General features: G+C 38.5%; 2 protein-coding genes across 2 annotated transcripts in view; both read right to left on the reverse strand.

The window, feature by feature from the left end:
- The window catches only part of LOC142351023 (uncharacterized), a 32270-nt gene extending 21534 nt beyond the window's left edge, over positions 1-10736 (reverse strand). Inside the window, exon 1 of the mRNA XM_075403080.1 lies at positions 10721-10736. The gene's annotated coding sequence lies outside the window, so the exon portion shown is untranslated. The remainder of the gene's footprint in view (positions 1-10720) is intronic.
- The window catches only part of LOC142351022 (serine/threonine-protein phosphatase 2A regulatory subunit B'' subunit gamma-like), a 28889-nt gene extending 17306 nt beyond the window's left edge, over positions 1-11583 (reverse strand). The window contains exon 1 of the mRNA XM_075403079.1: positions 11205-11583. Within this exon, the coding sequence (XP_075259194.1) occupies positions 11205-11487 (283 nt within the window). The 5' untranslated portion in view covers positions 11488-11583. The remainder of the gene's footprint in view (positions 1-11204) is intronic.
- Positions 11584-16412: the final 4829 nt, after the last annotated feature.

Raw genomic sequence — 16412 nt, forward strand, 5'->3', positions numbered from 1 at the left:
TTTCTCTGATCCCGAAAAGGGCGTCAAATTGAGAAAAGGTTGCAACTGAGCCATAGTTTACAACAAGAGATTGCAGAGTTTTACGATTTAGTTGTCATTTCCAATGGGAGTCATATTTAGTTTTAAGAGAAAAAATCTCTTGACTCAAACTTGCCAAAAACACTCCTGTCACCATGTCAGCGGAGGCCTAGCTATACCCATGTGACGTTCTCCTTTATTCCAGCTATCTATTAGAGCAATTTTGGGGGCGCTAACTATTTTGGCTTTCTCAGGCTTTTGTTATAAAGATTTTAGGTCAGGATGCTCGAAAGAGTTCTTTTGGCAATTTTGAGTCTATCTCCAGAAATAAAAGTTTTGTGCAGCAAATGTTTTATTCACAAGTCATCTGAGCTGTAGCTATCGTTCTCTCTGTTCTGAGAGTGGTAATTAGATCAGAGCACAACATTTGATGTTAAATATTTGCACGAGATAAAGTAAGAGCATTGTACAATTTAATCTTTATAATCCCGGATGTTTATGGGCGTGTGAATGAGTTAAACTTTACTAACAATGGGGTAAATGCACGCGCATGGATTGTACAAATATGTTTAGGTATGGCACGAATGTATGAGGGGCATGACACAATTTCCTACCTTCTCCGCTAAAATAGGAAAACGTGTCCTAAAAATCATGAATGAAACAAACGGAAGCTTCGGACTTGAATGAAAAATATCTTGTACTGAAGAACGTTTCAACCTCCCCTTACCACTTTTCGCCAAAGCCAAATTATAATCCACCAACTGAGCAGCTTTCCGGAGGTATGGAGTTGTTACGAAAGATATTGCAGGAACCTTGGCACTGCATAACGATTGCAGACTTATTTCATTGGATGAAGGAGGGAACAGCTGCCCTTCACCTTTTGACTATGTCAGCATACGAGAGGTCTATCCTCAACGACTGTGGAGTGAAAGTTTCTTCTTTGGGAATGGATCTTTGAGCTCAACTTCGACTGGAAGGAAATATAGCCTTAGTGGTACAATGACGGATGACGATTTCCTCAACTGCCTTCTTTGGGCTGTGCCAAATCCCCAGAGGCCCCTGAAAACATGTCCTGGCACAAACAAGAGGAAGAAAGCAGAAAGTATTAAGGAACCACAGCAGCTGGATTTGGCAGGTGATGATGTGCTATTCACGTGAGTTAAAATTAACACGGTGACGTCGTCGTTTCTTCAAATCAAGAATTGAAAATAGTTCCAAATTTGCAGTTTCAATTACAATGGCAATTGCATGGCCATTGTCCTTCTGACCTCAATAGAAGCAGCAGGGAAGACAGGTTGTATGACAGATGAAGATTGTGCGGCCGGGAAGTCTTGCAACCTTAGGAAGATTTGCGCCAGACGTCGAAGAGCTGCAATCAAGCGACAGTTCAAATGCATGGAAGACTCCGATTGTGATCATTTTGCAGCGATTATAAAATTTGCGTAATTGGGGAAAGAACTTAGAGAAGCACCCCCTTAGAAAAACTTTGAACTAAAATTTGAGTAACTATGTGTATACAGTTAAATTCCTGATTATTCTGAAGGCATGTAAATTTTAACCTTTCGGTTATATTATTAATTTACATGTTTGGAAGAAAAAAGTTCTCCTTATTGTTGATAAACTTATTGTTACCTAATTCTTGTGATAAACTTATTAAATAGTCTCCAAGTGCATCCGGGAGGCTATTTAATTCTGTTTTAGCTCTTGATTGTTGTTATTTACTGTGGTATCACAGGCCGGACTTTGTTTGGGTAGCCCCAGTTACCTGGGATTTCAGATTCCGACGGAAGAATTTCTACGAGAATTATCTACGGTTCCATATTTGGTATCAAGCATTTGGCGAGAGAGTTCTCCGCATCTGCTTGATTGTTCCCCACATTTTTGGCCATCCTAAATAATTTTCTTAGTCAAACATTCGTTTGAGTGTTTTCCACATTTGCTTGACTAATTAGTTTAGGCCCCTAGCGGCTACTTCCATTAGTCCCCCTTTTATCCCAAGTTACAATGATGCCCCCACCACCGCTCGAACCTCTCTGCAAAATTTGTAACGAGCCTTGCAATGTACAAGTTAGTGCATTTTATGTCAAATGTAAAAAAATATATGTTCACTTTGGTTGTTTGGGAATTTCAAGTACCCCAAATGTCAAAGGAACGATCTACTGGTCATGTGCTGGTTGTACTCTTAGCTTTACTGCAGAACTATCTGCGCTGGACAGAATTACGGTCGTTGAGAAAAAATTCGATTGTGTTGATTCTTTAATCCGCGAGGTGACAATGCTACGCAATGAGATAGCTTTGATAAAGTAACCGGAATTCCCTTTCCTAAAAGCTGCAAAAAATGGACGCGACAGGAATCGAAACGACAACTCATCCAGTTATCACAGTGCGACAGTAAACAAAAAGAGAAAGGCTGATGATTTTGAAACTGTACAGAGAAAAGTAAGATCAACTAAGGAGGTAAAAACGGGAACCAATACGAATCCAGCAGTCATCAAGGGTGTCAAAAAGCCCCCGAAGCGTCGTCATTTATATGTAGGTCGATTGAGTCAGAACATAACAGCATCCGAAATGGAGGAGTACTGTGTAGAAAATAACGTTGAACTACTTCATATTCGCCAACTTTCGAGGTCAGAAGATCACCTGAAAGCCTCCCATTGTGTATTTAAATTTGATGAGGAGAAAGTTGAGTTACCTGTTTTCTGGCCTGAAAACAATACAATGTCAAGATTTTGTCTGGATGAAGCCACTCGTGATTGGCTAAAAAGAATGGATCAATATTGGCTACTAGCCAGTCCTCCATTAAAACAAAAATCAACGAAACAAAGATCTACAGAACTAAACATTTGTCTACATAATGTACGCTGTCAGGAACAAAACGAAAGATGTAAATGTCCTCTTGGAAGTAAATGAAATTAGTTTGGGAGTATTTATAGAATCGTGGATTACGAAAACCTCAGATGACGATTTTATTCTAAAGCAGTATTGTCCGCGGGGTTACTCCTCTATAGTACACCAAGGATTAATAAAAAGAGGAGGTGGAATTTGCCTCTTTTACAGATATGATCTCTATTTGAAAAGTTAACCTCTGAATCTTTTGAATGCCTCTTTAACGGTTGGGGCTACCAGTTATTTAGTAATCGCTGTTTGTCGACCACCTGGATTAAAGGTTAAATCTTTCATTGATCACTTTACTATTCATTTTGAAGAGAAAAGGCTACAATTTGACAAAATTGTTCTCCTGGGCGACTTCAACATTTCACTGAATATAAATAGCGATGCATCGAAAATATGGAACTCCGATTTCGGCCTGACTCAGTACGTATGCGAGAAAACGCATAGAAGTGGTGAAATTCTTGACCATGTTATTGCGTCAAACAATATTTCAATTAATGTTAAATCGAATAGCTTCATTACTTCTTTGGACCATTCGTTTATTTGTTTCTCGCTCAGCAGAGTGAAACAACGCAAATCTCAACACCGTTTGATGTATAGAAATTGGAAGAAGTTCGACTCAGAAGGTTTTATTAAGTTATTGAAGCCGTGCTTAAAGTTTGATGTTGCCTCACGTATTGATGAAGCATGGGATATGTATCTAAGGATTGAGGAGTATTTTTTAAATCCGTTCTACCACTCAAAATAAAATCATTTACTAAACATCAATGCCCATTTTTTGACGACAAACTTGAGATTGAAACGAAAGAAGAGAAAAGCAGAGCGAAAATACAGAAAGTCGAAAACATCTGTACTAAAATCTGAATACGAAAATGTTACCCATATGTATTTTGAAAAATTCTTAGAGAAGCGTAGATTATACACCGAGAATGAGTTGAGAGAAAATTGTAGCCATAAGGAGTTGTAGCCATCAGAAAATTGCTTCTTGGTCAAGCTGTAGAACAGCTCCCGAAATATGAAAACAAAAATTGCTTGCAAACGACTTCAACGAGTTCTTTATATCTAAAGTGGAAGGTATTATTGCATCGATTCCCACTGCGATAGGTCCTGAAATTCTGAAAACTGAAGTTAACTCAATGAATTCGCTCACAGAGTTGTCGATAAGTCAGTTTAGAGATCTGATTTCGGCGTCGTCAAACAGTATATCTCCACTGGACATCATTCCGAAACATCTTGTAAAGTCATTTCCAGATTACTATATTCTCGACCTCCTGAAACTTCTCGAACTTTCAATGATGGCGGGATGTTTACCCCTCTTTTAAAATGGCCATTGTTAAGCCACACTTGAAGAAAGCAAATTCTGACAATGAAGATTCTTCCAATTAACGACCTATCTCAAACCTAAGTTACATTTTAAAACCATTAGAACGGGCAGCTTTCATGCAAATGCGTGAACATCTTGAAAAGAAAAGGCTCTTTAGCAAATACCAAAGTGCCTACAGGAAGTTTTTTCTACAAAACAGCGCTCGTTAAGGTGACAAATGATTTGCACCTCAAATTAGATAGGACAAAAAGCACTTTTTATATTGGACTTGATCTATCAGCTGCCTTTGACACTCGATAATAAATTTCTTCTTTGAATTCATGAAACAAGTTTGGGTTTCAAAGACAAAGTGCTTAACTTTTTAAATAGTTATCTGAGTAGTAAATCTCAAAAGTGTTGATTGATGGTGAATATTCGATGCCAAGAGCTATAATAAAGGAGTGTTCCTTAAGAATCTGTTCTAGGTCACGTTCTTTTTTCATGCTATCTTGTTCCTCTGGAAGTTCTGTTTGAACGTCTTGATGTCAATTATCATTTTTATGCCGATGACACTTATCTATTTTGTTTTAAAATGCTTCGATAAATCGGGGGCTTTTGATTTGATACTTACGACTCTGCAAAAGTGGTTCAGTGGTGCTAAGCTTCGATTAAACTCGAATAAATCTGAGTACATGATTATAAGTAGAAAGAATAATTTAAATAGCGATATTGAACTTCCCAGAGACGCCAATTTTTCTAAAATTGTTACTTTGTCTGGCTTCAACTTAGATTCCAGACTTTCAAATACGAAATAAGTTAGTTCTGTTTGCCGTAGATGTTACTATTTCCTGCGAAAAATTTATTCCATCAGAGATACAGTCGACAGAGAGTCGTTGATCGAGTTAGTTCGCGTAATGATTCTCTGGCGACTAGATTACTGGAACTCACTGTACTATGGACTACCTGTGTATATTAAACAGAAAGTAAAGCGTATAATGAACTCAGCATGTCTCATTTTAGGCTATCACCTGGTTCGCCAACAGCAAATTATATCAAAGAGCTTCATTGGCTACCCATGAAACAACGTGTCCTCTACAAAATTCTACTTTTTGGTCACCCTTTAGTTCACAATCCGTGGAAAATTCCGATGTATCTTGGCGCAATAGTTTTCCGAAAAGATAAGGTGACTACATGCCAATATGCATACAATTTGAAAGTTCCTAATGTCACAACGGCATTTGGGCGGAGACCATTCAATTTTGCTGTTCCTTTCGCAGGGAATAAGTTGCCTTTTGAGATGAAACTAACACCCCATGCGTTTGATTATCGAAAAACTGAATTTTTTATTTAGTATTTGATTTTGAAAACACTTCTGAGTTTGTAAATGGTGCGTAAACCTATAATAAAAAAAGCTCTCAGGCGCGTCATCGGGAAAGCATTAGTCGAATGTCTGTATCTTGATCTAATGCTCCTAGGCAAAAGTAAGCAGCTTTGCATGGAACAAAAGTGCGGAATCAAAATTTCCGTAAAAGAAGTAACAAAATTCTACGCAACATGCAACAGAAGCCATACGTCTAAGTTATGCAAGAAATGCAATCAACATCTTAAAAAAACGATCTCTAAAATTTGCCCGTCCAATTTCAAACCCAAATCAAAACTTCTATGCCAACCAGCTCCTTGTCCATTAATGGAACAGAATTGCTGTCGAAAAAGGGCACTAAATGCCATCTGTTGACAATGGCGATGTATGGAATAAGCACCTTGCCATAATGTCGCTATCATGAGAAGGCGTTACGCAAAATGATATGATGGCCATGCCGTATCGCTGCGTGCATTGATCGATAATCTCAATAAACATAGTCCTTCGTTTGGATACCTAATGAGCGTCTCAAGCGAAAATGCCATTTAACAAAATTCATTCTTCGGATCTTGTCAAGAGGCAATCAATGAATGAAAAGCGGCACATTCACTTCATTGTCCTGTGGGGTAAAAACATCTGATACACAACGATAATTATTAAATATCAGGAATCGGTCAAAAAAGCAGCAAATAGTAATTGATGTTGACAGAACCCCATTCTATCCACTCATCTCCGCATGCACTGGTGGAGCTGGAACATCAGCTTCAAGACATCTGAGAATATGTTAAAAGTTATCTAGACAGATCAAAAAGACTGTAAATGCTGACACTATAACTTACCTCAGAGCAAAACTTGGCTTTGTCCTTTTAAGGTCCATACTTTACATCCGAGGCTACAGTACACCAATTCGGTGCGAGTTTACTGACGTTTCATTAACAGTAGTTGTGGAAGAAGTGAGGCTATTATTTTAATTCATCACCACGTCTTCTTAGAATTTAGCTATCAGATTTGCTGTCATTGCATTTCTTTTCAGTATTCATTGCTCCATATAATTATGCATCTTCATTTTATAGATAGAGAGAAAAAATTGAAAAACCAATTGCTGCATGTAGAAATAACTTGAAAGGCACGGGGCCAGGATTAGAAGGCTGCTAGATTACTTTCTAAATTACTTTCTATTAAACTGAAATCTCAGAAAACTTATTGTAACTCGAGTTTTACCCAAAGATGCACGCGGATGGTAATATTATCTGTTGTATTCAACATTATCATCTCAGACAATGCAAATTCATCACCAAAACTTTGTCTGTCCAACTATTTTTAATTGCAACTTATTTGTGATGGTAGAATATATTGGAAACCATTCTTCCAATCAACCATTTCCTACCTTCTCCGATAAAATAGGAAAACGTGTCCTAAAAATCATGAATGAAACAAACGGAAGCTTCGGACTTGAATGAAAAATATCTTGTACTGAAGAACGTTTCAACCTCCCCTTACCACTTTTCGCCAAAGCCAAATTATAATCCACCAACTGAGCAGCTTTCCGGAGGTATGGAGTTGTTACGAAAGATATTGCAGGAACCTTGGCACTGCATAACGATTGCAGACTTATTTCATTGGATGAAGGAGGGAACAGCTGCCCTTCACCGTTTGACTATGTCAGCATACGAGAGGTCTATCCTCACCGTGGAGTGAAAGTTTCTCCTTTGGGAATGGATCTTTGAGCTCAACTTCGACTGGAAGGAAATATAGCCTTAGTGGTACAATGACGGATGATCACGACGTTGTCTATTCTTCCTTCTTTGTCGTATCATGTCTCTTTTGTTCTCATTATTTCAAGTTTCAATTGCTTCGTTTACTTGTTTGGTTTCATGACATCAAAAGTTACCACTCATTTCTCTTCTTACATGACTTTCAATAACCTTATCACATTACACGGTGATTCACAATCAACAAAACAGGGCATGCACTTTACACAATATAATGGAGAAGTTAATACTGGGCATTAACATCCTCGGGGCCCAAAAACCTAACCCTAACCTTACGGGGGTTTGGGGTACACATGTTTCAGCTTAGCGGCTGGTCTGGTTAAAGAACCTAAAGCTGTTTTTAATTCGCAAGACCTAGCTGTTTTGTCGGGTCCGGTGAAAATCCTGGTGACACGTCCTAGTGGCCAAATTCCCCTGGGAGTCCACTCCTCCAGCAGCCAAACCACATCGCCCACTTCCAGAGCAGCTTCTTTTGAAGTCCACTTTCGTCTCTGATTCAGCGTGGGGACGTACTCTTGAAGCAGTCGTTTCCAGATCTGTTGCAGGCGCTGTTTGACTTGGGTCCATGATGTCGACTTCAGACTGGCTGACTCTTGAAAGAGAAGTGTTGGCACATTCGCAAAGGGTCGTCCCAAGAGGAAATGATTAGGCGTGAGAGGGTCGTCGTCCTTGTTGTCGCTCCTCACGTGAGTCAATGGCCTGGAGTTCACAAGACATTCCGCTTCCGTGACAATGGTTGAAAAAACATCAGGTGTCAATTTTGCGGAGCCAAGATTGATGAGGAGAACTCGTTTAACTACTTGGACGAGTCTCTCCCACAGGGGGAGCTGTGATCTGTGCTGAGTTACTCTTGGGACATTTTGATCGAAAAGGCGATTGAACCATTCATACCATTGTTTAAGAAGTTCGTCAACGTTACTGTAACAATAGGGGTTAAATGGGTTTTTTGAGATGTTGCAGTTGAATTTAATCCAATCTATTCTTTTGTAAGCGTATTTTGGTCTGCTGCGATCGGTCGCTTGATCGTAGTTGCATTCGTATCGTGTTATGTAGGCGTAATGATCTGAGCATTTTTTGTTGTTGAGGGCATAGTTATTACTAATTTTGGTTTCGATTTTCGAATTGATCCAAAATTGTGGTTCGTTTGTTAGGAAGACATCTAGCTGTTTTTTGTACCCCAAAAGGTCAGTGAAGTTTAGCATTTGTTCAAAATTTTCATCTACGAAATAGTTGAGCCAGGTATTGTCAAGTTCATCTGGTGACGACATTTGTTTCCAGTCAGTGGTTGAGAAGTTGAGATCTCCTGTTATGATGATTGATTTTGGCTTTGTTTTTTTCTCTAAAAACTTTAGCGTTTGTGTGAGGTCTTCAAACTTCTGCTTGCACGATCTGTATGGGCTGCCTTTAGGTGGGTTGTAAATGCAGACAATTAGGATTGAGTCATTTTTAGTGTTAATTTTTACGATTAGGCAACCCTCACATGTGTTCTTAACGAACAATTCTTTAGATTGAATGTTGTCTTTTACCGCCACTAGAACACCTCCATGTTTTGAGACACCGCATTTTGAAGTTCTGTCATTTCTGTGAATGACATAATTTTTGAGAAAGAGTGCTTCATTTGGAACTTCTTCTGTGAGCCATGTCTCGGTTAGGCAAAGAATGTCTGGATTGTAGGGGACAATAGCGTTTGCAAATGCAAATCTTCGTGGTAGATCAATGAAACTATGTAAATTAAACGTTAGAATTGATACCTCTTGTTTTTTGTCTGTATTTTTTGCGAGTCAGGTGGAATACCGAGCATTGTCTAAGTACTCGACCCAATTTTCATCTTGTTTTTCGTATAATGTCAGATTCATTACTTTCAAGCTTTTTCTGGGGAAACCTGCGTCTACTAAGTCTTTTCGCTTTTTCAGACAGTTATTCAGTTGCTCTTCTTCTTGTAGGGAGTAGTCTTTGCTAATGTACACTGTTTTGCTATATCGTTTCAATCTTGAGAGTGAGAGTAGTAAGATGCGTTTGTCATACATGCATGGCATAGTTGCAAGAATGGTACGATGCCTTCCATCTTTGAAAGCACCCATGCGCCTGCAGTCCGTCATTTGCAGTTCTAGCCTTTACTGTGGGGTTTTTTTTCAATGTTGTTGTTAGCTGTTGGCAGTTTATTCTCAATTTCATTTATTTTGCTGCTAATAGTTTCTTTGATTGTGTTTTGAATGTCCTCTTTTATTTCTAGATTGTTCTGTTTTTGTGGTGGACTTTTTATGATGTCCAGAATCACATCACGTTTGTTCTGCTGTACGCAAGCGTTGCATAGAAGCAGAACGTTTTGATTGACCTGTTGAAGTGCATTTATTATTTCGATGCTAAGTTTTGTGCAGCTTGGGGACATGTGCATGATTGTGGCACAGCATACGCAACGGAAGATTGCCTCTTTTTTACCATTTGGCTTAGAACAGGTTTCACATTGGATACTCATACCCTCTAATTGAATTTGTTTACCAGATGTTTTGGAACTCATTCCGTTGTGTGTGTGATTTATAGAAGAATTCGAAGTTTAAACGGGTGGAACTAATAAATTGGGGAAAGAAAAACTTATTTACCTTTGGAACCAATTACTGGTACCGTTGGTAATTCGTGGGGTTGTACGAACCACACTCGCAGTTCCCAGCACAGTGGTATTCCTTTGGATGGTCTTTTTTGTCTATGTTTGCGCTGAAATTTGTGCGTAGGATTTTGTTCTTTAATATGGAGCAGATTCCTCCAAGGGCCTTCCCGTTGAGGTGGACGGCGTCGTTACTCAGGTGTATGCCTCTGTATTCCCACTTTTTACTCTTTTTTGTAATTTGTTGATGAATTCGTTTGTTGCTTTGGCCTTCTTTTTACTCGCACTGTCGCTTCCTCGTGATGGGATGCCAATTACAAATACTTTCTCTGTCGCAAGGGGCACAAGTTCTTCGGCTAGTAAGGCAAGTTCTTCAGCTGTTTCTTCTGGCTCTTTGTTCGATGGTGTTGAGCCGGTGAAGATGTCGTTTCCACCAATGAATAAAACTATATTGTCGTATTGCCCTTTTTCCGGTAAGAATTCTGATAGATGTCGAATTTGCGCTCCTGGAAGTGATAGGATGTTAAAATTTGGAAATCGGAGATGTTTCAATTGGGAATCTGCAAAAATTATGTTTCTGGTCTTGGAAGTTTTAAAGATATGAAATCGCATTCAGTCTTCTTTTATTCACCCGTCCAAGCTAGGAACGGACGGGGCTTGAAGGAAAGATAGATATAAACCGTTGGAACCAATAACTGGTACCGGTGGTCTTATTGATATAGTTCCTAGCTTCAAATGATCTGAAATCACACAGTTTGTAAATTTGTTCGGAGTCTATTTAATAAGTTTGTAATTTATATTTAATTTTAATTTATATTTAATTTGTAATTTATATTTAATTTATATTTAATATACTGTAATTTATATTTTTTCTAGGGGGTTACTGAAATAAAATTGGCAATTAATTGTCTCATTCTAATCTAAATTATTGCGATTAAATTATCGCCACCAATCAATTATGGCTAATTCATATGTATCTTTCCACTAGCACCCCCCCCCCCCCCATTCCAGTAGGTTACACCCCCCCTTCCAGTAGGTTATGCACCCAACTCTGTGGTAATGCCATGGGTTTGATCTTAAGATAATGTTAGGTCAAGTTTAGTTCTTGCCAGTAGATAAATAGTGAATCATTGGTAAACCGGGATGTGCAAAGGGTGAAGATTCAATTTTTCCGCATCCCTGACTAATCAGTTCTGCTTAATCAGAGAAGGGATATAACAGAAATAACTTTAGTGTAACAGCGATAAAATTACCAACCTAAAAGTTCTCTGCTTTTCCGCTGGAGAAAAACTGCACGCGATTCTTCGCGAAGTTTTTGTAAAAGCACCTCATCGTCGGTTGGAAGTTTAAAATAAAATCTCGGAATTGATGAAAAATTTTTGGCTTTTTCATAACTTGTTGACTTTTGTTCCTCGTACAATTTGGAAAAAAGTTGCACCTCTTCTTCCTGTTGCTTTTGCTTTTCAACTGGGTCGCTTTTCAAGCTAGGTTTACTTCCTTCCTTATTAACCAGGTCCTGAAGGCAAAGTCTCCAACTCATTCTCTGAAATGATTGCAATTGCTGTAGAGATTGCTAATTGCTGAAAAGAATTCAAACTATTGCACTTGCTTCCATTATAACTTATTTTATAATTAATCGTGTGAATGTTTTCTTCAATCCATTCTTCGATACTCTGTCCTCTCCTGTTGCATGGCTGGGCTTTTAGTTATGACACCCCAATTTTTGGCAACTAAGTAGCGGTGATATCTTGAAAAAAGTAAACACAAGAAATGCCATTGTACTTGGTAAACTGTCATTTGTGAAGCCAATTAAAGTGACCACCAATTTGGCGGCTCTTTTCATTTTTACATGAGTGACGCATAACCATCGGATATAATCATCAAGTTTAGTAGAACAGTTTAATCAACAAATGACCCTGTAGTAGTAGTAGTAGTAGTAGTAGTTCAGGCTTCTGCAATGCACGGGTTGAAGCACCCTTGTTGATCGTTATAAATGAGATATTTTCGAAATGGGGTTACAGTTTTTGCACAGGCAGCAAATTCTCCAAGTGCACATGTCAATTTCGTTAAAACTTCTAAAAAAGAATTTCCAATAAATGTCGCTGATCCGATATTTTATATTTTTGTTGTCTGTAAGGTCTGTCTGTTTGTTGACAATATTATAGAGATAGGCTGTTCTCGACCAGAAATTTTCGTCGCTTTTGAATAATCGTTTTTTCGTAAGTTTGATTTCACCTTTCGCTCCTTGTCTCGTCCGATTATTGTTGTTGAAATGTATAAACTTTTCTATGGCAATGTTGTATTTATTGTTTATGAGATCACATAGTAGTAATAAGCTGTGAAGTTCGAAGTAAAAAGACAGAGGTAGAATTTTTAGTTTGATTAAACGCTCCTTATATGTGAGAGAAGAACCTATTATCCATTTCGTCGCACTTTTTTGGATTCTTTCGATGAGTACTAGATCGCATTTAGACGGATACCACTCTTGGCAGGCGTAGGATATAATTGGTACAATGTAACCCGTGTATGCGTTTAACTTAACTTGAGGGAGAGTTCTGTGGTGAAGATTTCTTCTGAGGTACCAAAGTGCTTTGAGTTTTGGAGGCTCGTGTGCTTGCTTTTTGATGCCAAGTGAGGTTATCACAAACTTGTATTCCGAGATCTTTTTGATGAGACGAGATGTTGACAGTTTCATTTTTTATTGTAAAGAGTGACTTTTTCTTGAAACAGAGGATCTTGCATTTGTTTTCATGGAGGCGCATTTCGTTGTTATTGCACCATTCATTTAATTTCTGGAGGTCAGTTTGAAGTTCATGTTTGTTATTAGAGAGCAATTTGTAATCATCTGCATAACCGTAGGTTTGACTGTATTCGATTTTTTGTGGTAAATCATTTATGTAGACGAGAAAAAGTAGTGGCCCCAGGATTGAACCTTGCGGTACGCCGCTAGTGACGTCACGAAGGCTCGACGTTGAGGTTCCAATGCGAACACGTTGTTTTCTGTCGTCACAGTAGTTGGCTATTAATCTGAGCGCTTTTCCCCCGATCCCTGATTCCGACAGTTTTGCAACAACGCGGTGGTGGGGTACTGTATCAAACGCTTTCTGGAAATCTAGGTAGAAAACGAAAAGTTCATCATGTGCAATTGAGTCGACTTCTTTGTACAGTTGGTCTAGAATGCATAACATTTGAATAATTGCTGAACGTTGAGGCCGAAAACCAAACTGGGAATCGTGAAGTGTTCCTTTAACGTGCTCATAGAGTTTGTTGAAAATAAGTTTCTCGAAAGCTTTTGAGAGGCAACATAGGCAATTAATTGGTCTATACATTTTGATTGCGGTTTTATCGCCCTCTTTGTGTATTGGCGTTATGTCACTTTGTTTCCAATATGCTGGAAATTTACCTTTGTTAATGAATGTTTGAAAAAGTAGAAGTAAGGATCTGCTTATTGTTTTTGATAGATTTTTCAGAAACAGGTTACTTATATCATCAGGGCCGTTGGCTTTACTAGTATCAAGTTTGTTTAGTATACTTTCAATTTATTTTTCTGAAATATCAAAGCGATTAAGATCTTTTTCTTCAAAATTGAACTGGTTCTCAACATTTGATATTTTTGAATTGAAAACACTCTGGAAAAATAAATTGAACAACTCGGCTTTCTCTTCATTGGTGTTAGCAGTTTGTTCATTTAGGTGCATCTCGCTTGGGAATGGTGTGACTTTTTTAATTGATCGTAAATATTTTTGAATAACGCTGAATTGGCGTGTTGCGAAAATCTCGCTTTCATAGATGACTTGATCCTTTTTACAAAGTGTGTTGACTTTTTCTTCGAGACAATCTGTTTTGTTTAGTGTGCTTGGAGCAGGACTTGGATGGGCAATTGCTTTTCGTTTCAAAGTTGATAGTTTTTTCATTTCATGGGATGTGCTTTTTGACACCCACGGGGGGAGCTGTGATCTGTGCTGAGTTACTCTTGCGACATTTTGATCGAAAAGGCGATTGAACCATTCATACCATTGTTTAAGAAGTTCGTCAACGTTACTGTAACAATAGGGGTTAAATGGGTTTTTTGAGATGTTGCAGTTGAATTTAATCCAATCTATTCTTTTGTAAGCGTATTTTGGTCTGCTGCGATCGGTCGCTTGATCGTAGTTGCATTCGTATCGTGTTATGTAGGCGTAATGATCTGAGCATTTTTTGTTGTTGAGGGCATAGTTATTACTAATTTTGGTTTCGATTTTCGAATTGATCCAAAATTGTGATTCGTTTGTTAGGAAGACATCTAGCTGTTTTTTGTACCCCAAAAAGTCAGTGAAGTTTAGCATTTGTTCAAAATTTTCATCTACGAAATAGTTGAGCCAGGTATTGTCAAGTTCATCTGGTGACGACATTTGTTTCCAGTCAGTGGTTGAGAAGTTGAGATCTCCTGTAATGATGATTGATTTTGGCTTTGTTTTCTTCTCTAAAAACTTTAGCGTTTGTGTGAGGTCTTCAAACTTCTGCTTGCACCATCTGTATGGGCTGCCTTTAGGTGGGTTGTAAATGCAGACAATTAGGATTGAGTCATTTTTAGTGTTAATTTTTACGATTAGGCAACCCTCACATGTGTTCTTAACGAACAGTTCTTTAGATTGAATGTTGTCTTTTACCGCCACTAGAACACCTCCATGTTTTGAGACACCGCATTTTGAAGTTCTGTCATTTCTGTGAATGACATAATTTTTGAGAAAGGGTGCTTCATTTGGAACTTCTTCTGTGAGCCATGTCTCGGTTAGGCAAAGAATGTCTGGATTGTAGGGGACAATAGCGTTTGCAAATGCAAATCTTCGTGGTAGATCAATGAAACTATGTAAATTAAACGTTAGAATTGATACCTCTTGTTTTTTGTCTGTATTTTTTGCGAGTCAGGTGGAATACCGAGCATTGTCTAAGTACTCGACCCAATTTTCATCTTGTTTTTCGTATAATGTCAGATTCATTACTTTCAAGCTTTTTCTGGGGAAACCTGCGTCTACTAAGTCTTTTCGCTTTTTCAGACAGTTATTCAGTTGCTCTTCTTCTTGTAGGGAGTAGTCTTTGCTAATGTACACTGTTTTGCTATATCGTTTCAATCTTGAGAGTGAGAGTAGTAAGATGCGTTTGTCATACATGCATGGCATAGTTGCAAGAATGGTACGATGCCTTCCATCTTTGAAAGGAAAGCACCCATGCGCCTGCAGTCCGTCATTTGCAGTTCTAGCCTTTACTGTGGGGTTTTTTTTCAATGTTGTTGTTAGCTGTTGGCAGTTTATTCTCAATTTCATTTATTTTGCTGCTAATAGTTTCTTTGATTGTGTTTTGAATGTCCTCTTTTATTTCTAGATTGTTCTGTTTTTGTGGTGGACTTTTTATGATGTCCAGAATCACATCACGTTTGTTCTGCTGTACGCAAGCGTTGCATAGAAGCAGAACGTTTTGATTGACCTGTTGAAGTGCATTTATTATTTCGATGCTAAGTTTTTTGCAGCTTGGGGACATGTGCATGATTGTGGCACAGCATACGCAACGGAAGATTGCCTCTTTTTTACCATTTGGCTTAGAACAGGTTTCACATTGGATACTCATACCCTCTAATTGAATTTGTTTACCAGATGTTTTGGAACTCATTCCGTTGTGTGTGTGATTTATAGAAGAATTCGAAGTTTAAACGGGTGGAACTAATAAATTGGGGAAAGAAAAAAAACTTATTTACCTTTGGAACCAATTACTGGTACCGTTGGTAATTCGTGGGGTTGTACGAACCACACTCGCAGTTCCCAGCACAGTGGTATTCCTTTGGATGGTCTTTTTTGTCTATGTTTGCGCTGAAATTTGTGCGTAGGATTTTGTTCTTTAATATGGAGCAGATTCCTCCAAGGGCCTTCCCGTTGAGGTGGACGGCGTCGTTACTCAGGTGTATGCCTCTGTATTCCCACTTTTTACTCTTTTTTGTAATTTGTTGATGAATTCGTTTGTTGCTTTGGCCTTCTTTTTACTCGCACTGTCGCTTCCTCGTGATGGGATGCCAATTACAAATACTTTCTCTGTCGCAAGGGGCACAAGTTCTTCGGCTAGTAAGGCAAGTTCTTCAGCTGTTTCTTCTGGCTCTTTGTTCGATGGTGTTGAGCCGGTGAAGATGTCGTTTCCACCAATGAATAAAACTATATTGTCGTATTGCCCTTTTTCCGGTAAGAATTCTGATAGATGTCGAATTTGCGCTCCTGGAAGTGATAGGATGTTAAAATTTGGAAATCGGAGATGTTTCAATTGGGAATCTGCAAAAATTATGTTTCTGGTCTTGGAAGTTTTAAAGATATGAAATCGCATTCAGTCTTCTTTTATTCACCCGTCCAAGCTAGGAACGGACGGGGCTTGAAGGAAAGATAGATATAAACCGTTGGAACCAATAACTGGTACCGGTGGTCTTATTGATATAGTTCCTAGCTT

Source organism: Convolutriloba macropyga, chromosome 12, assembly GCF_964194025.1.
Source record: "Convolutriloba macropyga chromosome 12, txConMacr16.3, whole genome shotgun sequence".
NCBI classification, from domain to species: Eukaryota; Metazoa; Xenacoelomorpha; order Acoela; family Convolutidae; genus Convolutriloba; species Convolutriloba macropyga.